A 25550-nucleotide genomic window follows, 5' to 3' on the forward strand; every position below is an offset into this window, starting at 1 on the left:
TACAGGCAAAAGCAGTCATTCAGGCAGTGTGCCTGAGGACTCAGGCAGTTAGTATTAAAGCCCGGTTTTAGGCCTAAAGGGAGGGCTTTGGGTATGTAAGAAAAGTCAGAAAATTTCAACAGCCTCAGACCAATACTTTTTGAGTTATGTAAAAAAAACTACAGGGGGGGGTCAAATTGACCCCCCCCCAGCGGGAATAGGGTTAAAACTTTTATCTTTTCAAATCTAATAGGCTCACATATTTTCCTTTTTTTGTGAATGTCAAAAACCTATGTTTTTAAATAAATATCTTTTTTAAAATCTGTATAACTATATTCTATCTATCTATCCATCTATCTATCTATCTATCTATCTATCTATCTATCTATCTATCTATCTATCTATCTATCTATCTATCTATCTATCTATCTATCTATCTATCTGTTTTGATGCAGTTTAAATCCTAGGTTCCAGACAATGCTAGAGGTGAAGTGCAGAAGTTCTCTGAATCTTTAAGCCTGATCTCTGAGGATTATTTGAAGGAGAATCGTAAAAAAACTATTTTTTCTCCGGCCTCCGAAATTCTAGAAGAACAGAGTAAGAATGAATTCTTCAAGGTCAAGTTATCGGTAGAAACAAAATATGAACGCAAGAAACCCAAGGAGAAGATTAATCCCTTCTCGTTCTTCACACCTAAAGATGAAATATCCCCCAGTGAAGCTGAATACCCGGAGAAAAACTATAGAAAATCCTTGTATCCTGATCCTTCTTTATATATTTCTTCTCATCTCTCCCTGGCTCGACTCCAGCTTTTCAATCTTCTTTATCCATCCTACTCATCCTCATCCTTTAATCCTATCAAACCCGACCAGATCTTATCCAACTCTCCGTTCCTCATCAATCCGTCTACTTTCAGAAACCTGGACATTACCTCGCTACCCAGATTCAGCCCCTATCCGCCTCCGCCCCGTAGTTCTCCGCCCCCTGTAGTTCGCCCTGTCCCTAAAAGACTTATTCCACTTTGTTCAAGTCGTCCTGATCGTCTTTCTCAATTTACGACTACACTCACAAACCCTACTATTCCCCGCCACCTACCTTATGATAAAACCACTGCCTCCCGCCATATACCTGACAAGGATTCAACTACTCCCCTTCACCTACGTAACAAGGATTCAACTACTCCCCTTCACCTACGTGACAAGGATTCAACTACTCTCCTTCACCTGCGTGACAAGGATTCAACTACTCCCAGGCTTCTTCCCGGTCATGAATCAAATATTCCCCGCCACCTACCTGGTCATCAATCAACTACTCCCCGCCTCCTACCCGTCCCTGAATTAAATACTCCCCGCCACCTACCTGGTCATCAATCAACTACTCCCCGCCACCTACCCGTCCCTGAATCAACTACCCCCCGCCTCCTACCTAATCATGAATACACTACATCCCGCCACCTACCCGGCCATGAAACAACTACACCCCGCCACCTTCCAGGTAATGAATCAACTGTCAACCGCCACCCCGCCGCCGCCATGAATACATTGTCTCTTCGTCCTTATCTACCCCCACTTCCACCTCCTCCAGGTCTACATTTTATCTGGGAGCATTCTTTCCTTCACCAGAACCAGCCCAAGGTAAATATTAATCTACTCTGCAAACATGGAATTAGAAAATCTTTGAATATTTGATATTTTGATTTTTTGCCTTAAAGTAACTTTCAACGAATTTCAAATTGAGACATTGTTAGAATCTGGTTCTAAATTCTATCCTTGAAACCTGCTTTTAAAAATAGTTATTTCTTCTTTGATAAAAATTTAGAATATAGTTTTGGAATATTTTTGGTCGTATTTTGTGCATTTCCGACACTTTCTGCGCAAGAAAATATATCCAAAAAGTATGCAGCTTAAAATAGACGAACCGAGCTGAAAACTTTAGAATAAGATATCCCTAATCCCGATTACTTAATCTGAGTATACAATGGACATATTTTTGATTTTCTTCTTAAACCGTTCTTTTTTGGATATAGATGAAAAAATCAAAAACCGTATTATAAAATTAGAGGGTTCCTCCCGTTTCTTTAAATTAGTCTCAAATGGCGCGCAAAATTTCAAATTTATCGGCTTCATATACGCGACTCTGATTGATTGAATTCTACACACTTTTTAGGATACAAGTACAAGATTAGGTTAGTCTCGATATTAAGAAAAAGAGAGGATCAAGACTTAATCTCGATATCCACCATTCTTAAGTTTTCAGCTCTGATCACATGACTATACGGGAAGGTTTATGGACGGTCAGAACTTTGCCAAGAAAAAATTTCTGTTTTTAAAAATCCCCGAGATTTTAATTTTGTAAAAAAAAGTGACGACAAAAAGAACCTAAGAGCAACACTTTAAAAAGATATTTTTACTATAAAATGCCAATTAAAGGAATTTCTATATCTTTGCAACCCAATGTTGTAGACCTTAGATATTTCAAACTATGAACTGTTCTAGATCAAAAAGTCTAAGGTTGAAATATTAAAGATTTTTATAATCAGCTTGCAAAGATATAGGGATTAGAAAACTTAAGTTTGCGGCAAAAAATCAATTCCTTTTGAGAAATTAAGACCAAGATGTATTTTATTTTCTGTATTTATATTGATAATTAAGGTAATTTAAAAAAGAACTAAAACTTTTTTATGATCCGTTTACAAGAAAACAAACAAATAAAGGGTGTCAAAAAAGTCCTTTTTTCTCTCATTGGCTTAATTATTATCTAATCATTATGACATGATTGGATTTGGTCGACACTACCTAACGTCCTAGAAAACACTGTGATAGAAATTTCAATATGATCGGATAACAATATGATCGGATAACAATATGATCGGATAACAATATGATCGGATAACAATATGATCGGATAACAATATGATCGGATATGATCGGATAACAATATGATCGGATAACAATATGATCGGATAACAATATGATCGGATAACAATATGATCGGATAACAATATGATCGGATAACAATTAAGCCTGTGTTTGGGTTTTTTACACCATTTATTTTATTGTTCTATTAAGTTAAGACAATAAGAAAATTTTTAGATCTGACTATTTTAACAATCTGCTCTCTTGTAGAAATATGCTTGTACGTTTTGTGGAAAAATATTTCCAAGATCAGCAAACCTGACAAGACACATTAGAACACATACTGGAGAACAGCCATACTCATGTAACCTATGCTGCAGGTTAGTAGAATATGTACAACAAACTGTACACTATAAAGAGCACAGTAAGTAGTACTCACTATATAATCTTGCCATGCTAGTTTTCTTGCATAAGACGTTCTGGGTCAACACCACACTGGGTAGCCTGACTGGACAGTACGGCTGAATGCATATTCAGACTGTGCTGTAATCTTAATACCGAAAACAGTTATTTTAGATCAATGTCAATTATGCTCCTCAGACCGTACATTGTATATACAGAACACTGTAAATTTTTATCCTCAGACTGCACATAGTTCATACAGAACACTGTAGGTTATTCCTCAGACCGTACATTGTATATACAGAACACTGTAATTGTTATCTTCAGACTGCCACATTGTATATACAAAACACTGTAAATTATTATCCTCAGACTGTACATTGTAAAGAAAACCCTAAACTAAGCTTTCGGTGCGTACTCTACACAGTACTCTAACCAATGGAATAGTTTTTGGCGGAGAGTATGTAATTGTACTCTTCAACCCGTGCATTGTATTGTAATCCAAGACTATTATTTATAAAGAACACTTATATTGTGCACTTTTGAACGTTTACTGTACAGAAAACTGACAATTGTACTCTTATGACTGCGCAAGTATTGTAGAGTTCACTGTAAATTGTACCCTTTATACGGTTTACTGTACAGAGCACTGTAAATTGTACTCGTATCCCCAGTAAAACCGTGTACATGTACAATGGACATTTTTTTGGATTGATTATTACTATTGACTATAAAATAATTATAAAGTTAAACGGAACAAACAATTTCTAGCTTTTATACACCATTACAAGTATAGATTTTACAACCATTAGAAATATAGATTTCATACACATTTACAAATATAGATTTCACACACCATTACAAATATAGATTTCATACACAAGTAAAGATTTCGTACACCATTACAAGTAAAGATTTCACACACAATTACAATTGTATAGATTTCATACACCATTACAAATATAGATTTCATACACCATTACAAGTAAAGATGTCACACACTATTACAAATATAGATTTCATACACCATTACATGTAAAGATTTCATACACCATTACAAGTGAAGATTTCATACACCATTACAAGTAAAGATGTCACACACCATTACAAATATAGATTTCATACACATTTACAAATATAGATTTCACACACCATTACAAATATAGATTTCATACACAATTACAAACATAGATTTTATACACCAATACAAATATAGATTTTATACACCATTACAAATATAGATTTTATACACCATTACAAATATAGATTTCATACACAATTACAAATATAGATTTCATACATAATTAAAAATATAGATTTTATACACCATGCACAATTTTATAAAAATATAGATTTCTCCTAAACGTTTACTCTTTTAATATCTTTGCCCAGTTTGTAACCTTTAAAACTTTATTGACACATTGTTTAAAGTTTAAGAAAATAGATTGAGTTAGAACAGTGTTTACTTTTCCTTGTATTCTTAAAGGGAGTGTTGTTGCAAGTTCAAGTGTCATTTAATTTAAAAAGAGGGTCATGTCCGAATTTCAACGGTACCCTGTAAACCTTTTATTTAATCACAGAGAAGCCATAATTGAAATAAATCTATTTCCTGAGAAAAAAATGATAGATATCTTATGCAATTTTTGATCATTCACATTTGTATTTATTGGTAACGTTGGGACTCTGACATGCTTGCAATTAGGTCTACAGTCTATTTAAAGTACATTTTTAGAAGTTTCTCGATATCTTCAAATCTTCAGCGGCATCTCAGAAATATTCATAACAGAGATAGGCATTATCAGGTAAAAAACCTTTTTACACTTGACGTCGTTGATATCACTAAAATGAAGATGGGTTTCATTTCAATCTTCATGTTTACCAAGCTAACAGCATACACATGGAAACTAAGAATAAACAGTTTCTCTGTGTTGATTTGATTTGAAAAGTTTGTGAGAAACTGAAAAGAAATGTCGTCTTCATTGTCTTGATTTGAACGCCGACCACTGTAGTATAAATTTACCAAAATAGTGTGTACTCTGCAGTTATCAAATAGTATAATTCTTTGTATAGACTAAAAAGTGTTTGAAAAATGGGTTTAAACGTTTAAATTCGTCATATCGTTTGTAGCGCAAAATTATATTTTGCTAAAAAAGCTAAAATTGTGATCTTGTTACGGATTTCATTTACATAAAAAATGGTAAATATTTTTAAAGAAACACTTTCATATTTCATAAAATTAATAGTTCTCTTGTACCACAGAGTCACATTTTAGAACGTTAAGAAGAGCTTGCTCAAAGAACCCCAATGTTAGAACAAGCGAAAAAATGCCTTCCAAATTTTACACTCTTAAGATAAAGTACTTTAGGAACAAGAATTCCATTTTTAGACTCAAATTATAACTTCAAGTAGACTAATTTCATTCACAAAGTAATTTAACAAGTTAGTGTGGTGCACTTTTCAGCTTTTAGCGTCTCTTAATTTCATTTTCACCGTCAGAACATTAGAAGTACAGAACTATTTTTAACCACATTGTTTAATGTTTATACGTAAAAACAATCAAGTCTATTTTATTTCTTGATCATCAACGCATTGTGAAGCTGAAAATATAAACATAGCATGATATATTTATAAAATGTGATGAATGGTAAGATGTTGTGACCAGATAAAGTTATTTGTCAGGATACATTAAAATCCAATATTTCAAAATGTGATATCTGGTGAAATGTTACGACCCGATAAAAGTATTTGAAGAGTTATATGAAAACTTTATAAAAGCTTAAAACATCTGTTTCAAAAGGCACACGAGAATATTTTACAAAATACAATAGTGTCCTAAGCTTTCTAATATAAATCTTACATTTGATGGCGGTTTTGGTTTTCTCGCACGCTGATCCAAATGTCTTCTGTTGGGGTTTGATCAGGTTTCAAGTTCTCTGTGGTCGGTATAATTTCTCCTGCGAATGTTTATTAGATAATAACCTTTCAAGTGTGTCCTGTGAACACCGCGGACTGCAATTGGTCCTTGATTCTGTAGGATCAATGCATGTAGATTAGTATATTCCTGAATTAGTTTAAAGTCAGGTCAGGAACAATCTTATTTATTTTAAGAATAATTATTGAATTATCAGAAGTATTCACCTTCTGGAATTGATCTAGATACAATCCCTCAAGAGCAACAGTAATACTTAGTAAAGAAACGATACGTACAGTCGTCATCAGATTCTTTTTGCCTGCATAGAAATTATTGTTATTCTAACACTTAACAAAAGTTAGATTTAAACAATTCCTGGGAGGTTTTCCAGACTAGCTATGTGTGCTTTGATCTCTGTTAAAGCTGACTTAGTTTGGATGGGTGAATATAAGATGTAAAGGATCAAACTGTGGATAGGAATCCTGGTAAAAATTGAATGCAAAAATCAAAAATCAAGCTTTAATGGGACTGTAAAGGAAAAATGAAATGGGGTATAGGCTGAAAGCTAATCTCTTTAGCTCTTGATCGCGACCCATGAAAGTTTTATCTGATGTTCCTGTCTCGAGAAATTGATATAAAACTGTGTTAAAAGTATACGAAAGTTCATAAATGTAAAATTTAGAAAACCTTAAACTTTAATCACGTGACCAGAACTATCACCAATGACAGAGCAGTATACTGGTCACGTGTCTCCGCCTGTATCACATGACCACTTTACTGCATTGTCATTGGTGGAATTTCTGGTAAAGTAATACGGACGTATAAATAGTTGAATGAATTAAATCTATTAAAAATAGAAATAAAAAATATAAAATTAGAATTGCTAAACCTAATTTACAATTAGCTTTCCCTGGGATATCATCGTTTTCAGATTGGTTGCTTATTTGCTGAATTTGATCTATTTAAACCCTCTACTTTTATACGAAATTGTATATGTATTAATTTTCGTATAAATTTGACAAAGTTGTAAATCAGTTTCTCGAGATATAAACATCAGATATAACTTTCATGGGTCACGATCAAGAGCTAAAGTGATTAGCTTTCAGCCTATACCCCCTTTCATTTTTCCTTTACAGTCCCTTTAAATCGTCATATTTTTTAATTTTAGGTCGTCCTTACAGTCTCATCCTTTGTGGGTAACCATGTACATGCCAGTATTAAATAAAAACAGTTGGCTCAAAATATAACAGTATAAATATGTTCCAAAAATAATTCCAGGAGAAGATCTTTAAACAATTTAGATTAAAGGATCAGGGAAATTTGTTAAGTTTAAAAAACACATACAAATGTTTCTAAAAGAATTCCAGGAAAAGATCAGGAAAATTTGTTAAGTTTAAGAAACACATAAAACATGAACGTTAACCTTCAAAGAAAATAATTTAAAAAGATCCAAGAAAATCATTAATTTTGAATTATGTAAAGATATAATATCATAAAGATGCTAGCAGTCTAGCTGATGTGCCCGGCGTTGCCAGTGAAATTTTAAAAACCCTATAGAAAAAAATCGAATTTTGAAAAACGACCCTCGAATTTTTTAAAGTCTATGTTACCCACAGGGTACCCACGGCTTTCCACAAAAAATGTCAGCCAATTTGGTCCAGCCACCTATAGCTAACATATAAGTATATATGTACATAAATTTGAAAAAAATGTTGAATTTACAAGTTGTTTAGTTATTCTTTTTGGCCTAAAATATGCAGGAACTTAAGTTAGTTTGATTTTTTAGTTTTTCTTTCTTCAGTATTTTGAATATTTGTTATCGTAAAATGAAAATTGTACCTTTTGCTCTAAAATACTTGGAAGGATGAGTAGGTTTTGTATGAGGGTAGAAGGATGAGTAGGTTTTGTATGAGGGTAGAAGGATGAGTAGGTTTTGTATGAGGGTGGAAGGATGAGTAGTTTTTGTATGAGGGTGGAAGGATGAGTAGGCTTTGTATAAGGGTGGAAGGATGAGTAGGTTTCTTATGAGAGTGGAAGGATGATTAGGTTTTGAATGAGAGTGGAAGGATGAATAGGTTTTGTATGAGAGTGGAAGGATGAATAGGTTTTGTATGAGAGTGGAAGGATGAATAGGTTTTGTATGAGAGTGGAAGGATGAGTAGGTTTTGTATGAGAGTGGAAGGATGAGTAGGTTTTATATGAGGATGGAAGGTTGAATAGGTTTTGTATAAGGGTGGAAGGATAAATAGGTTTTGTATGAGAGTGGAAGGATGAGTAGGTTTTGTATGAGAGTGGAAGGATGAGTAGGTTTTGTATGAGAGTGGAAAGATGAGTAGGTTTTGTATGAGAGTGGAAAGATGAGTAGGTTTTGTATGAGGGTGGAAAGATGAGTAGGTTCTTTTTGTTGCCAAATCATCAACAATTGCCAAAACCCTGGCAGATTTCTTATTCGTCGATTTTTACACGAACACGAACAAATCTTACTGCAGAGTGCAGAGGCAAAATCTTTGTTTAAGATAGGACTAATCTAAACTAAGCTAAACTTTCAAAGCAAAGACAACCATTTTAAAGGGACTGTACTCGTAATTTCTAATGACCCTCAATGCAAAGATGGCAATGCCCAATTCACAACGGTACCCTGAAAAGCTTTGTCTGATCAGCTATGAATTAGATATCAATGTTTATGATTTTTAGAACTAATCATCTGTAATTGTGATCAATTACAGGTTTTAAGGGTACCATTGTGATTTGGTCATTGCCATCTTTGTAATTAGGGTAACTTGATATTACGCGAATTTACAACCTCTTTTAAACAAGTGAAAATTAGCAGTAATGTTGTACAAAGTGAATATTTATCTCAAACTCATTGTGCTAATCCTTATATCCTTGCAACCTAATGTTTGCCGTATTTTCTAAAAAATATACTAAAAATATTTGAAAATATGTACTTGTCTGTGTGTACGTTTTGTATCCAATAAACGTCAAAACGGCTAAACTGATCGGGCCGAAATTTTGTGTGGTACCTCACAGGAAATTATTTTTGGAAAAAAGTGGATTTTTTTATAAATGCTCCAATTTGAAAAAAATATCGCCAAAATTTGAAAATTTAAAATGGCCGACTTTTAGAGCAACAGTTAAAAGAAAGGGCCCTAAAAGCTTAGTATGAAATGTCTACATTGCATTATATTAGAAATAAATATGGGGTTGGTATAACCCACTGGACAAAACCTAGAATTAGCAAATTCTCTCATAAAAATAGATTTATAGGTATATATACAGGGTGTCTCAAAAACGGGGATAAGGTCGTACAGACTTGTTAGTAATCGAATTTTCAAGATTGAGACCATTTTTAAAATCTGCGTACAATTTCCGATTCAATGAGCCCAATTTTAGGCTTGTAGAATTAAAAATGACAATTTTAAAGGCTCTTAAAGTTTCCAACTGGAGTGAGTAAATTTGGTAAAAATAAAGATAATCTCCTTTAATGCACATAAGGGTCTATGCAGACTTGCTTGTAATCAGATTTTCAAGATTGAGATAATTTTTATATCTACGTACAATTCCCGAGTGTATGAGCCCAACTTTTGGCTTGTAGATCTAAAAATAACAATTATACTGTAATAAACTGTATCCTAACATTGAATATTAAATTGTGCAAACGGAGATTAGTTTTAACTTTTTACTTTGCTCCATTTGGAAACTTAAGAAGCTTAAAAAATTGTTATTTTTAGATCTATAAGCTTAAAATTGGACTCATTGAATCGGAAATTTTATGTAGATTTAAAACATGATCTCAATTTAAAAAATCCGATTACAAGCAAGTCTGTAGACCCTTGTACAAAATTATGAAAGCGGAGATTATCTCATTTTTATAAAATTACTCACTCCAGTTGGAAACTTTAGGAGCTTATAACATTTTTTTAGATCTTCAAGCCTAAAATTGCATGGGCTTATAGAATCGAAAATTGTACGTAGATTTCCAAAATTGTCTCAATCTTGATAATCCGAATAGAATAGAGTCTGTAGACCCTTATTCCCCTTTTTTTTAGACACCCTGTACATATAATATAGTAGCTTGGAAACCCTAGGGCGGCCCTGTACAAATTGTTCAGAGATGCACTTTTTCTTTTGAATAGGTATATATGAAACTAAGAAAAATCCAAAATATTTTTTATTTTTGACCATTTTTTCCGGTGCCGTCGGAAAAAACATGATTTTTTTGGCCATTTTTGAACTTTATTGATTTTATTTCTTAAAACTTTTTTAAAATCCAAAGTTTTTGACTGAGAATAATGTTTTATATCATTTTGGAAATCCCAGATAATGGTCTAAAAGATAAAACCAACTTATACTGAATATTTTGAAATATCTTAGTTTTATAAGCAGTTTTAGTCCCAAAATCATTGATTTTATTGATGCGCACTTGCAGCTCATTAACATACCCTGAGAACTGAACAAAAAAATTAATTTTCATTTTCTATATTTTATACTTATTCTAAAATGTCATTACTTTTTGAAATACCTTCAAAAATGGTCGATTAATGAACAGTTCAAAAACTCCGTTTTATTGAGTTTTTTGAAAATTGTAACTCTCTTATAATTTAATGATGTGTTTGGACATTTTGAACTTGCTCTTTTGAAATGTTTATAAAATACATAGTTTTTGACTTGGAATGTTGTTTAATATCATTTTGGAAACCCCAGATACTACTTTATAAGACTTAATATTAAAATTTGTTTTAAAAATTGTCGAAAACTATTTTATTTTCATGCAAGTTTAGTCGAAAAATAATCTGGTTTTTACTTTACACTATCCTTGTCAAAACACTCGCTGACAAATATTAAAACCTTTTTTTCAGTTTTTCACTTTCTATTTGACATATTCTATGCTTAATGATTTAGACAACTTAAGAAATCTATAAATATTTTGAAGTGATATGTTATTGAAGAAAAGTGATTTTCCTCCACTTCAACGACATATATTGAAATCCTTGTAGAATCCAGTTCTCTAGACTGTTAAGAATATATGCAGCTACAACAAATCCTCCTCTTTGTCTGATACGTATGGTCCATCACAGAGATGAAACAGCAGTTTCAAATCCAAATTTTGTCTGTGTTATTGTGTTCCAGAGGATCTCTTTTGATTGTTGTGCACAGAAATACTTTCAAAAATTAAATATTTTTGAATGACAATCAAGAAAACTGTGCAATGCTGAGATGAATAAAATGTAATATATTTTTTGTTCCATTTATCATGTTTAACTTATAGCTTGATATTTAAGCTCTTTAAATTGTGTCAAACCTTAATCTTACAGGGACTAAAAAGGAAAAATTAAAGGGGGTATAGGCTGAAAGCAAAAATGCAAAATAAATTGATATTTGATTGTGCGTAACCTTGACCTGAAGTTAAAAATTGATGATTCTACAAGGATTTCAATACATGTCATTGAAGTGGAGGAAAATCACTTCAAAATATTTATAGATTTCTTAAGTTGTCTAAATCATTAAGCATAGATTAGATCAAATAGAAAGTGAAAAACCAAAAAACTTTGGATTTTATAAAAGTTTTAAGAAATAAAATCAATAAAGTTCAAAAATGGCCAAAAAATCATGTTTTTTCCGACGGCACCGGAAAAAATGGTCAAAAATAAAAAATATTTTGGATTTTTCTTAGTTTCATATATATCTATACAAAAGAAAAAGTGCACCTCTGAGCAATTTTTATAGGGCCGCCCTAGGAAACCAAGCCCAGTGTTGCCCAGGGTACTCATAGTTACTCCTTCCGTTTACCCCCCTTGGTGGACACCTACCGGAAAACTACATTTTCGCTATAAAAGTCAACCCTCTCAACTTAGAATCTGAAAACCAAGATTACAACTTTACATATATATATATAAATAGCTTTATAGTTATACAGACAACTTTCAGGATAAAAGAGAGAAATAAAGATTATGATACTCTACTCTCTATACTTTAGAATCAGCAGTCTTCACTTTCAAGTGTTCACTCTAATACATCTATGTATTCATTCTTTCGTAGGTTTCATCAATCTTAATTTGTGGATTAACAGATTATCTATCTTTTCATCTTTTTTAGAAAACCCAAAAGAAAAATCTAAGTGGTTTCATGTGTTAAGAACAATTTAGATTTATTTAACAATATTAATAAGTTAAAGTTAACGGGGATATTCACCGGAGTTTATATTTTACCGCCTATAGACCAATATAACCGATCCATGATTCCTTTGACAGAGGAACGTTAAGGTACTTAAGTCCTTTGGGACAATTAAGTAAAATAACTACTCGCTCTTCAAAGTTTTTATGAAAAAATTCACGCCTTTTTATCTTAAATTACAATAACAATGTGTACAAACAACTACTTTTTCGGGAAATTAAAATTTTTACTTAACCAGGGTTCCCTTGACCAACACGGGCAGCCGTAGTACATTTGAATTTCCGAGCCGGGTCAACCTTTGCAGTCCCAGTTTGTACTGTACCTAGCTCTATGGACAGGACTAGCCGGCCGGTGCAACAAGGTTGACGCGGTCAGACTTTATGTTTCATATAGGTTGAATTTACTTTTGCGTGCCAACTCTGCATACAAAACATCCCTCGCTTGGCTCTGGATGTTTAGTTAGAAAAATTGGTCTTGGGAACCTTTGGTATAGTAAAATTCCCTTAACTTCCCTGTAAAGTAGTTGTAAATAATTAAAATGGAATATTTGGACGAAAACAACTTAATTAAACGGCTTCTTATAACTAACTATTTTTTAACAAATAAAAGAACTGAAAACCCCTAATGCCTGTTATTAAGGTCACCCTGTATGTATATATCTATCTATATATCTATCTAGCTATCACCAAATCTGTCTATATCCGTCTTCTATTCTTTGTATTCCTACTTTTACTTTACCTAATGGTGTGTTGAAGCTGAGGACACTTTATATACTGCAGGATTTTTCATGATTGGATTTTTTTTTCATGATTGGATTTTCTGTTTTCATGATTGGTTTTTCTGTTTTCATGATTGTATTTTCTGTTTTCATGATTGTATTTTCTGTTTTCATTATTGTATTTTCTGTTTTCGTGATTGGTTTTTCTGTTTTCATGATTAATTTTTCTGTTTTCGTGATTGGTTTTTCTGTTTTCATGATTGTTTTTTTATGATTGGTTTCTATGTTTTCGTGATTGGTTTTTCTGTTTTCATGATTGGTTTTTCTGTTTTCATCATTGGTTTTTATGTTTTTATGATTGGTTTTTCTGTTTTCATGATTGGTTTTCTGTTTTTGTGATTGAATTTCATGTTTTCATGATTGGATATTATATTTTCATTATTGGTTTTTCTGTTTTCATGATTGGTAGTTCTGTTTTCATGATTGTTTTTTTTTATGATTGGTTTCTATGTTTTCATGATTGGTTTTTCTGTTTTCACAATTGGTTTTTCTGTTTTCGTGATTGGTTTTTCTGTTTTCATGATTGGTTTTTCTGTTTTCTTGATTGAATTTTCCGTTTTCATGATTGGTTTTTTTGTTTTTGTGATTGGTTTTTCTGTTTTCATGATTGGTTTTTCTGTTTTCATGATTGGTTTTTCTGTTTTCATGATTGGTTTTTCTGTTTTCATGATTGGTTTTTATGTTTTCATGATTGGTTTTTCTGTTTTCATGATTGGGTTTCTGTTTTCGTGATTGGTTTTTCTGTTTTCGTGATTGAATTTTATGTTTTCATGATTGGTTTTTCTGTTTTCATGATTGGTTTTTATGTTTTCATGATTGGATTTTTGTTTTCAAGTTTGGATTTTATGTTTTTTTGATTGGATTTTCTTTTTTCATGATTGTTTTTTTTCTGTTTTCTTGATTGGATTTTTTTGATGCTTGAATTTTCTGTTTTCATGATTGGATTTTCTGATTTCATGCCGTTAATATGTCAAACCATGAATTCTACTAGAAAAAATTGTTAAGGGTTAATGTTTTATTAAGTATAAGTATCATACTACTAAATGTTACACAAAGGATTTGAGTCTTTGATACAAACTCTAATTTTCTAATCCTTATATCTTTACAGCCTAACGTCAAAGACCTCAATTCCTTTGTCTTGTGCGCAATATTTGCTACAAAATGTATTATTTTTGTTTCAGTGTACAGAGTGTGAGAACGTTTTCAGCAAGAGAGTAAACTTGGAAAGACACATGATAAGACACAAGAGATCCAAGAAAATGGAAAAGGAGAACTTGTAAACAATCCACTTTAGTTTAATTCAAGCTAATATTTTCTTTTCTCGGCAAACTTAAAGGATTTTCTATAAAATAAACAGTTGTATATCAAGTCATAATTCACGTTTAAAAATTGTCAACAATTGTCGCACCTAGTCTTTTTTATCTAGTCCAAAAATGATTTTTAAATATCAAAAATACAATTTTTTAAATCATGAAGAAAACAATTGCTGCAGATATGTTTGCGCGCAACATAATTATTAACAATGTAGTTACTAGAACAGAAAGTTTTATTGTGTACACTGCACGTTCTATATCTTTAAGAAAATGAGCCCAATTCAAAGCGCGTTAAATGCCGATTCACAACGGCACATTTAGCACTTTATCTAAAAAAACATGAATTCTATATTTTTCAATCGTTGTGACTACTACAAAAATCCGCCAATTATTATTACATAGAAACGCAATTTAAAACTGTCAATCTGTCTGAAAGAAAAACAAACAAAAATAACTTGTATTGACTATGCAGAGATTTTAATTTATAAGTCGAACGCGTATCATTTTAAATCCGAAACAACAAACGTTATCGATTTTTTTTTCAATGAGCTGGCCTTGAAAAAATGGCCTGAGAACTTGCATTGTAACCTTATACCTATTCCTTAAGGCCTTTTTCTAGGGGGGGGGAACGCCCCCCCCCAGCCTATACATAGATTCAGACCCCCCAGCTTTTATAGGGTTAAACTAAGAACTTGGACCCATTACTGATCTTACTGTTACAAAAAACTAGTTTAAATACAGAGAAATCTAGTCTATAATTAAATATTGAAAATATTGTATATAACATTTTTTAATCTGAATTCTCACTGTTTGTGAAACTTTAATGAATGTTTAATAAATGCTGTGTTGGAACCATATTTGATTATTTTTTCATCTTTGAAGGTATGCCGATTGAGAGATAGATTTAACACATTTATCTCAGTTAATAACTGGAAGACATATGAATGGGACTGTCCTACAAATTAGATGTGATCCTCTATATAAAGATTCACTACGGATTCACAATGGTACCATGGAAACCTTTACCGGATAAACAAGTGTTTTCCTGAATTATAAATCCGCAACTAATTTTAGTTTATCAACAATTGATAAGAATCAGTTTTCAAAGTTACAACCATGGATATCTTTAATTCAGAATGCATACAAGATAAGAGAAAGGTTTTAAGGTTACCGTTCAGATTGCGACATGCTAGTTTATAAATGGAGGGTAACTTGAAATTACGTCTGCATTCCCTTTTATAAAAATGGATGAGCTAAAGTTTAATAAGGATCAAGTTTATTGTAAAATTAAGTTATAACACATTTCAAATATACCAAAATATTGAATTAGGATTTTCAGAAATAAACTTTATCCTGCAAAGAGTAGAGAGATTATTAGTATTTGTAATCCTCCTTTTTTAAAATTACATTCTCACAATTTCTTTTTTTCTTACTTTCGTTTTCCTCTCCTTCGTCCTTTCCTCCCTCCATCATATCGCTTTTCCTCCCTCCATCCTATCATCACTTTTCCTCCCTCCATCATATCGCTTTTCCTCCCTCCATCATATAGCTTTTCCTCCCTCCATCATATAACTTTTCCCCCCTCCATCATATCGCTTTTCGTCCCTCCATAATATTGCTTTTCCTCCCTCCATCATATCGCTCTTCCTCCCTCCATCATATCACTTTTCCTCCCTCCATCATATCAATTTTCCTCCCTCCATCCTATCGCTTTTCCTCCCTCCATCATATCGCTTTTCCTCCCTTCATCATAACGTTTTTCCTTCCTCCATCATATCGCTTTTCCTCCCTCCCTCTCCTTCCTTTGCTCTTCCCCCTCCTCCTATAACAGTAATCGAAAGGTTGCAAGCTCCGAAGTTTAAAACTTTCCAATTACTTCTTAAAAACTATAGTTTTGTGAATGTACATGTCTAAGGTTTCAAACTAGTTTAAGTGACATAGTGAAATAAAGTCAAAGACACTTCAAAGTCGGCCCAGTCCTAAATATTAAATCTAAAAGTATTCCATCTCATTTTTCTGTAGAAAAGAGATATGAGGGAAGGGGGGGGGGGAATAAACTAAATTAATGTAGGTTAAATAGTATGATCTGAAATATGACCCGAACGTTGTTCTCTGCGTATGTTATAAACACATTATAGAATAGATTGGTTTAATCTAACATATTAACTGATACATTTAGATCAAAGAGTAATTGTGCGTTGTTAGATAATCGTTAATACTAAATTTGTTTATCCAAAACAACATTAAAAACTCCTCCGAACCAGAATTCCAAATCCTCCTAGAATGAGGCGAGAAAGGCTAATACCTGGAGTATAACCTTGTGGTTTAAATTGTCCAACCTGTCACTACTTAGAGCCTGGAACAGCTATAAACCTTTAATACCAGTACGAAGATTGAGATTAATAGAACTTTCAACTGTAAGACCAGAAATGTAGTTTACTGTATTACATGTGAAAAATGTAAACTACAATACATAGGACAGACAACAAGATCTTTAAATGCAAGAGTGAGAGAACATACATTAGAAATCTCCATATAAATTATATTTGCAAATAATCTTTTTACATATCAAACTGTAGTATTTAATAATTAATTGTAAATATCTTTAACTTTTTCAAAGTTATCTAAAAATTGTCTATTTTTAAAATATAACTTATTTTACACATTTGACAGATTGATGTGTTCTCCTGAGGAACCTACTTCCTCAGGAATCCGCGAGTTGGAATCTAGGAACCGGTTTGACAGGGAGAGAAGGTCGTCTTTGTATTAGCATGTCAAATCATGTTGAACATGAAAAACGTTAATTTCTTGCTAATTCTAAAATCAAAAGTTTTCATATTTTATTATATAATGGCTGACACATGATGCCATTGAAATATGATAACTTTAGATTTTATTGGGCTGTTGGTACTTAAAAAACTTTTAAATAGTTTCTATGTAAAGATATCGTACCTTTGCGCTGGAATTCTTAGCAATAAATCGGCTATTCTCTGGCCATAGTTATTTTTGAAAAGTAAAACTAATACCAATGAATAGCTACTATGCTAAGTAGTTTACTACGACATTACCTAAATAAGTTGCTTCCACTAACTAAATACATCAGATATTTAACATTATGCAAAAAGGATTTAACTTTACAGTTAATATTTTCCACTTTGAGCTGTTAAACTAATTATCAAAAATCAGATAATTTACTTCAGATGCTTGAGTCACTCATTTCATGCAATCTAGTGCTCTGGTGGAACCACACACTTTCTTGATTAAATCATCCATGCTCTTTAACCACCCTCTTCAGTTCTTCAATTGTTGCTAGCGTCATGGACATGGTTCATTGAGTCTTGTTCAAAATGGACCGGCAACCAACTTTTCATGGAGAAATTCTCGATTCATGTGTGTGGACTGGCTTGTTGCATCTTGCAACAGAATTACTGTGGTTTGGTTGCAATTGCAGAAGATCCCTAGAGACAAACTGGTCCTTTGTCCCACCGATCCAACACGATCCCAGGACTTTTCCATTGTAGATACCATTCCAACGCATAGCCTCTGTTGAGATTGAAATCTTTAAAAGTTCTGAAAGTGAGTTTCCAAAATGGCCTTTTATGAGGAGTGTGTTTAATATTAACCTACTTTTTTGTAAATAAGATATGATCCCACTGTATGTAGTAACAACTAGTAGCAAAATCAGGGTCACCCTCCACTGTGTGTGTACTGCAGTAATCTGCAGTACACTGACCAAAGATGTAGTAGTAGCAAAAATCGATGTTTTAATTGTGCTAATTGCATGATGAATACTGCTTTTTTACATGCATTGTACGCAGTACACGCATGTATGTATTTCTTAAACTTGATTAACACTTCTGTATTGTACTAAATCGAATGAAAAAGGTGATAATAAATGAAGTCTTTTTTAATGAAATCAAAAATATCTAATTCTATCATACTTTGTGTAAAGCTAAATCTTTTGAAAAGAATGAAAAGAAAAGAAAATACCTAACACAGCCTTTCACTCCGATATGTAATATAAGTCGAACTCACCCAAAATAGAATAAAATAGATACATTTTTATATATTTTCATTCATTCATACTTACTTTGCACTAAAGCAAGTGCGCTTTGTGTCTAATTCTTGATTGAAATATATTAACCTAGAAAAAATTTTGAATTACAAAAACAAAACCAGTATGATCTCAATTTAACGGGTTTGATAAATCAAAATGCCGTGATTTGATGAAAAAGCAAATCCATTTACCATAAACATATAAAGGAACAGTGTAGTATACAATCCTTTGATAAATATATAAAGGAACATTGTAGTATACAATCCTTTGATAAATATATAAAGAAACTGTGTTGTGTACACTTCCTTTGATAAATATATATAGGAACATTGTAGTATACAATCCTTTGATAAATATATAAAGGAATAGTGTGGTGTACACTTTCTTTGATAAGTATATAAAGGAACAGTGTAGCGCCCACTCTGTTTGATAAATATATAAAGGAACAGTGTAGTATACAATCCTTTGATAAATATATAAAGGAACAGTGTGGTGTACACTTCCTTTGATAAATATATAAAGGAACGGTGTGGTGTACACTTTCTTTGATAAGTATATAAAGGAAAAGTTTAGCGCCCACTCCCTTTGATAAATATATAAAGGAACAGTGTAGTATACACTCCCTTTGCTAAATATATAAAGAAACAGTGTAGTGTACACTCCCTTTGATAAATGTATAAAGGAACAGTGTAGTGTACACTCCCTTTGGTAAATATATAAAGGAACTGCAGTGTAGTGCCCACTCCCTTTGATAAATATATAAAGGAACGGTGTTGTGTACACTTTCTTTGATAAGTATATAAAGGGACAGTTTAGCGCCCACTCCCTTTGATAAATACATAAAGGAACAGTGTAGTGTACACTCCCTTTGCTAAATATATAAAGAAACAGTGTAGTGTACACTCCCTTTGATAAATGTACAAAGGAACAGTGTAGTGTACACTCCCTTTGGTAAATATATAAAGGCACTGCAGTGTAGTGCCCACTCCCTTTGATAAATATATAAAGGAACGGTGTGGTGTACACTTTCTTTGATAAGTATATAAAGGAACAGTGTAGCGCCCACTCCCTTTGATAAATGTATAAAGGAACAGTGTAGTATACAATCCTTTGATAAATATATAAAGGAACAGTGTAGTGTATAATCCCTTTGATAAATATATAAAGGAACAGTGTAGTATACACTCTATTTGGTAAATATTTAAAGGAACAGTGTAGTGTACACTCCCTTTGATAAATATATAAAGGAACAATGTAGTGTACACTCCCTTTGATAAAAATATAAAGGAACAGTGTAGGATACAATCCTTTGATAAATATATAAAGGAACAGTGTGGTATACAATCCTTTGATAAATATATAAAGGAACAGTGTAGTGTACAATCCTTTGATAAATATATAAAGGAACAGTGTAGTATAAAATCCTTTAATAAATATATAAAGGAACAGTGTGGTGTACACTCTGTTTGATAAATATATAAAGGAACAGTGTAGTATACAATCCTTTGATAAATATATAAAGAAACAGTGTGGTGTACACTCTCTTTAATAAATATATAAAGGAACAGTGTATTGCCCACTCCCTTTGATAAATATATAAATGAACAGTGTAGTGTACACTCCCTTTGCTAAATATATAATGGAACAGTGTAGTACACAATCCTTTGATAAATATATAAAGGAACAGTGTAGTATAAATCCTTTGATAAATATATAATGGAACAGTGTAGTATACAATCCTTTGATAAATATATAAAGGAACAGTGTGGTGTACACTCTGTTTGATAAATATATAAAGGAAAAGTGTGGTATACAATCCTTTGATAAATATATAAAGAAACAGTGTGGTGTACACTCTCTTTAATAAATATATAAAGGAACAGTGTATTGCCCACTCCCTTTGATAAATATATAAATGAACAGTGTAGTGTACACTCCCTTTCATAAATATATAAGTAAATGTCAATAGATCCAATCAACAATACATGTATATTGTATACCACTCTACACCACTATACACCACTCATAAAAATACCATGCTGGACTGAGTGTCTCAAAAAACATCAGTTCTGTCAGAAGAATATAAAATGCAATAAAAACATTTTGATTTTTGTCTTCTGCACATTCTGTTTTGATCCTGATATTAGGATAAACACTTCTTAATGTTTTATTACATGCATTTAACGTTGTGTGAATTTCTACAGTTGTCATCGTATATATCAATACAATGACATTTGATTTAAATTTTTTATTTCTACCAAGATTTCAAACAGCATAGACACACTTTAAGATGAAAACAGAGAAAAACTGTAAAAAAACAGTTTGTCTTTGCCGACCTGTGAACCTTTGAATTAAAAAAAAAATTAAATATAAAAGTCGTCTTCATTGTATTAATATAAACGCTGACCATTGTATTATGTTTTAAAGTAATATGTGGGGCGTTTTGTAATCTAAAAATGAAAAGTTCTATTCTTTAAGGTTCTATTCTCCAAGGTTTTTTTTCAGGGTTTTATTCTTCTAGGTTCTTTTCTTCAAGGTTCCATTCTTCAAGGATCTATTCTTAAAGGTTCTTTTCTTCAAGGTTCCATTCTTCAAGGTTCTATTCTTAAAGATTTTATTCTCCAATGTTCTATTTTTCAAGGTTCTATTTTTCTAGATTCTATTTTTCAAGGTTCTATTCATCAGGTTCGATTCTTCAAGGTTCTATTCTTCAAGAATATATTCTTCTAGATTCTTTTTTTCAAGTTTCTATTCTTCAAGGTTACATTCTTCAATGTTCTATTCTTCAAGGTTCTATTCATCCAGGTTCTATTCTTCAAGGTTCTATTCTTCAAGAATATATTCTTCTAGATTCTTTTTTTTCAAGTTTCTATTCTTCAAGTTTCTATTCTTTAGGGTTCTGTTCTTCAAGGTTCTTTTAAGCAAGGTTCTATTCTTCAAGGTTCTATTCTTCAAGGTTCTATTCTTATTGGTTCTGTTCTTTAGGGTTCTATTCTTCTAGGTTATATTCTTCAAGGTTCCATTCTTCAAGGTTCTATTCTTCATGGTTCTTTTCAGCAAGGTTCTATTCTTCAAGGTTCTTTTTCTCAAGGTTACATTCTTTAAGGTTCTATTCTTCAAGGTTCTATTCTTCAAGGTTACATTCTTCAAGGTTACATTCTTCAAGGTTCTATTCTTCAAGGTTCTATTCAGCAAGGTTATATTCTTCAAGGTTCTTTTTTTCAAGGTTCCATTCTTTAAGGTTATTATCCAATGTTCTATTTTTCAAGGTTCTATTTTTCTAGGTTCTATTTTTCTAGGTTCTATTATTCTAGGTTCTATTCTTCAAGGTTCTATTCTTCAAGGTTCTATTCTTCAAGGTTCTATTTTTCAGGGTTCTATTCTTCTAGGTTCCATTCTTCAAGGTTCTATTCTTAAAGGTTCTTTTCTTAAAGGTTCTATTCTTCAAGGTTCTATTCTTAAAGGTTCTCTTGTTCAAGGTTCTTTACTTTAAGGTTCTATTCTTCAAAGTTCTATTTTTCAGGGTTCTATTCTTCTAGGTTCCATTCTTCAAGGTTCTATTCTTAAAGGTTCTTTTCTTAAAGGTTCTATTCTTCAAGGTTTTATTCTCCTATGTTCAATTTTTCAAGGTTCTATTCTTCAAGGTTCTATTCTTAAAGGTTCTTTTCTTCAAGGTTTACTCTTCAAGCTTCTATTCTTCAAGGTTCCATTCTTCAAGGTTCTATTCTTTTAGGTTCTATTCTTCAAGTTTCTATTCTTCCAGGTTCTATTCTTCAAGGTTTTAATCTTTATGATTATAGTCTTTAAGGTTCTATTCTTCTAGGTTCTGTCCTTCTATGCTATATTCTTTAAGGTTCTTTTTCAACGTTCTATACTTCAAGGTTTTATTCTTCTATTCTTCAAGTTTCTGTTCTTCTATTCTTCAAGGTTTTATTTTCCTTCAAGGTTTTATTCTTTAAGGTTATATTCTTCAAGATTCTATTCCTGTAGGTTATATTCTTCAAGGTTTTATTCTTCAGGGTTCTATTCTTTAAGATTCTATTCTTTAAGGTTCTATTCTTCAAGTTTCTATTCTTCAAGGTTCTAGTCCTCAAGGTCCAATTCCATCAATTTCACTTTCCTTTCTCGTTTTATTTATTTATTCCATACCATCCATTTCATTTTCCTGTCTGCCTTTCTGTATTTTTCCTTTTCCCCTCACTTCATATGTTCCATTCCATCCATTTCACATTCCTTTTCCTCTTTCTTTATCTATTTCATTCCATCCATTTTGCAAGGTTCTTCCTTTTCATCAAATATCTTCAAGATTGTATGATAACTATAGAAACCCCAAATTGAATGCAATAAAGTGTTTAATGTTTACACAACAAATTATCCTTATCGCCAGTCTTTTACTTAGATTCAAAAGTTTTCTTTCATGAAAAGTTTTCTTTCTGAAGCCATTTTAATAAGAAATATTTGACTTTTCCTTACAGGGGATTAGATTTCATAAAACTCGTGGATTACGTATAGAATTTTCTAATACCATATAAAACATACAAACATATACATTTGACACAATTTTAAGATTAAAGGCAAGTGTTAACTTGCTTCATAAAACCTATAAATTTTTTTTAAATATCGTAATCTTAAAGTCCAAATGTTTTATCCTTCCTAAATTTATCTCTTCAGGGGGTTAATTTTTTTGCAGAACTGATGAAACGTGCCGACTTTGACCATCAAGCATTCTTAACGAAAACTAAATAAACATTCAGTCCATCTTAGAATTATTCAACCCGGGGGAACTTTGTTAAATTACTGTTTAAATATACAAACATCTAACACCACCTTTTCCCGTGATTCCTCTTCTGATATTAAAGAAGTCTAGATTTTATAATTTTATTACAGGGTGTCCCACGAAACGTGACAGTAGCAAGACGACTTGAAAGTCGTATTTGATATTTGAATTTATTGCTTACATTCAGTCGTAAACCTACAATTTAACATGTACGATTCTTGAAACAATAACCACAAAATTCACCTAGTTCTTGCATTTCCAAAATAAAATCTGCCTTTTTTTTGTGCTGTCAATAATATCGGAAATATTAAGAATTTCGTTTTGATTTCAATTTTAAATTAAATCAAAATTCTCGCCATCTTAAGGAAAAATTCTTCATATCTCCCGAAATATCAAAAGCTCAAAATAATTGTGAAAAAAAATCTAAGAGTGCTATTTCTACAATTAGGTATATAAAAAAGAAAAGTCGCAAATTATTTCAAAAATAGAGACATTAGATCATCTTGCTAATTTCATGTTTAGTGGGACACCCTGTAGATTCCCAGCACCCACAAGCTGTCTAGAGAAAATGCCAGAAGGACTCTATTTCATTTAATGAAATGTAAGCAGGACATTTAGTGGGATATCAGGAGAACAGGTGGAGAAGTTACCCTTTAAATATAGAGGACCAACATACAGCCTAGACTTTAGTGGGGAGACAGGGTTCATCCAGGTACAATATATAGTAGGGAGACAGGGTTCATCCAGGTACAATATATAGTAGGGAGACAGGGTTCATCCAGGTACAATATATTAGTAGGGAGACATCATCCAGGTACAATATATAGTAGGGAGACAGGGTTATTCCAGGTATAATATATAGTAGGAGGCAGTTTTAACACTAAACGTTTGGATAATCTGATTCCTGAAAATAAAAGTGTGTACAAAGGAATTGGGGTTATGTCAAACAATGATCATATCTAAAGTTTTATTTCCATTAATTTCCATTTAAAAAAATCTTATAACCACAAATGATAGTTATTCACTAAATGTTAAAATAGCTTTTTTTTCGTCAGCAAAGATTAAAATTAATAATTTGCTTTGAATTTCGTATATCATAATCATATTCTATGATATTAAATTGTAAAGTATGAACTGAAATAAGAAAAAAGTTTAAAGAATACAGTTACAGACAATTTAATTTATGCTTTACATGCACTTTCTGGGCTTTAGCTTAAACATATCTTACTTCTGAATTATTACTGAAAACTAAATAATATAAAGGTGTTGAGCTTTTGTCACAAACTCATATTTTCTGATCTTAGCAACCTGAAGGTGTAAACTTTTTATATTTTCAACTTAGACTATTTAATTTAACAGAATTTATAGTTTTAAATATTCAAGTTCTACGACATTTGGATGCAAAGATATATGGCTTTAAAATAATTGTTTGTTAAAAATTCATTTCATTTCTGGTTAAAATTATAATCCTTAGAGATTTACCTTTAAGCCTGCAATCGGACCTTAGATAAAAAGTTGAAAACTTCTTGTTAAATCTAGAAGGGTTTATTTAATGATATATATTTGAAATCAAATCAAATTGAGTTTAATCTCTTAGGAGAACTTAAACCAAAGTTTGAGCAAAATCTACAAATCATCAACACATTTAACTAGTCATTTCATCTTCGCAAAAAGCCCTCTCTCTAAAATATACTTATTTAACAGAATTGAAATTACGTTATCATCATTATCCTAACAAACCGATTTTATAAATATAAAAGTAATGTTTTTTTTTAAAAAACCTTTGAAATCTATTACATTTAAATGAATATTTCTCGAATGAAGGAATAATTTTTGTTTCGCGTCATCGGAATCTCTTTTGAACATTTGTTTTAATAACTGAACCATAAGATCTAACAAAGAAGATATCAGTGCAGTGTTCTTTTAAATCTGAAATAAGATATTGCACGTGTCTTAAAAGTTTCTATAGTAAAAAAGCAAAACAAAAATGTTAAATTTTTTGTTCTCACTTTTAAATTCATCCAGCTCATCACGTTTTTGTAAGTATTCAATCAGTAGTTCAAGAAAAAATATATTTTTTTTTCAAAATATGTCGATATCACTCTGGGCCGTAGTAAATTCGAATTCGAACAGGACCTGCCCAGTTTTTACCGGCCTGCCAGATAACAGCGTGTACTGACCAGATCCTATGGTACAGTACGTCGCCCTAACCAGACTAACATACGACAGGGGTCAATTTTCTTGGCATAGTCCCGTCGGAGGGCTAACTATGACAACTCCCATGGCGCGTTCAGACTTTTTATT

At 32.0% G+C, this 25550-nt stretch overlaps 2 protein-coding genes across 3 annotated transcripts in view; both read left to right on the top strand.

Annotated features, from left to right (window-relative positions):
- The window catches only part of LOC111718379 (MDS1 and EVI1 complex locus protein EVI1), a 15928-nt gene extending 785 nt beyond the window's left edge, over positions 1-15143 (top strand). The window contains exons 2-5 of the mRNA XM_023493953.1: positions 447-1613; positions 3105-3214; positions 4969-5038; positions 14281-15143. Of these exons, the coding sequence (XP_023349721.1) occupies positions 447-1613; positions 3105-3214; positions 4969-5038; positions 14281-14379 (1446 nt within the window). The 3' untranslated portion in view covers positions 14380-15143. The remainder of the gene's footprint in view (positions 1-446; positions 1614-3104; positions 3215-4968; positions 5039-14280) is intronic.
- An 8732-nt stretch (positions 15144-23875) lies between these two features.
- The window catches only part of LOC111718374 (myosin heavy chain, muscle), a 30649-nt gene continuing 28974 nt past the window's right edge, over positions 23876-25550 (top strand). The window contains exon 1 of one of the 2 annotated variants that reach the window (XM_023493947.1): positions 23876-23958. The gene's annotated coding sequence lies outside the window, so the exon portion shown is untranslated. Of the gene's footprint in view, positions 23959-24012; positions 24029-25550 lie in introns of those variants that run through there. The other variant, XM_023493948.1, reaches the window with a different exon arrangement.

The sequence above is a fragment of the Eurytemora carolleeae genome, unplaced genomic scaffold (assembly GCF_000591075.1).
Source record: "Eurytemora carolleeae unplaced genomic scaffold, Eaff_2.0 scaffold106, whole genome shotgun sequence".
Taxonomy (NCBI): Eukaryota; Metazoa; Arthropoda; class Copepoda; order Calanoida; family Temoridae; genus Eurytemora; species Eurytemora carolleeae.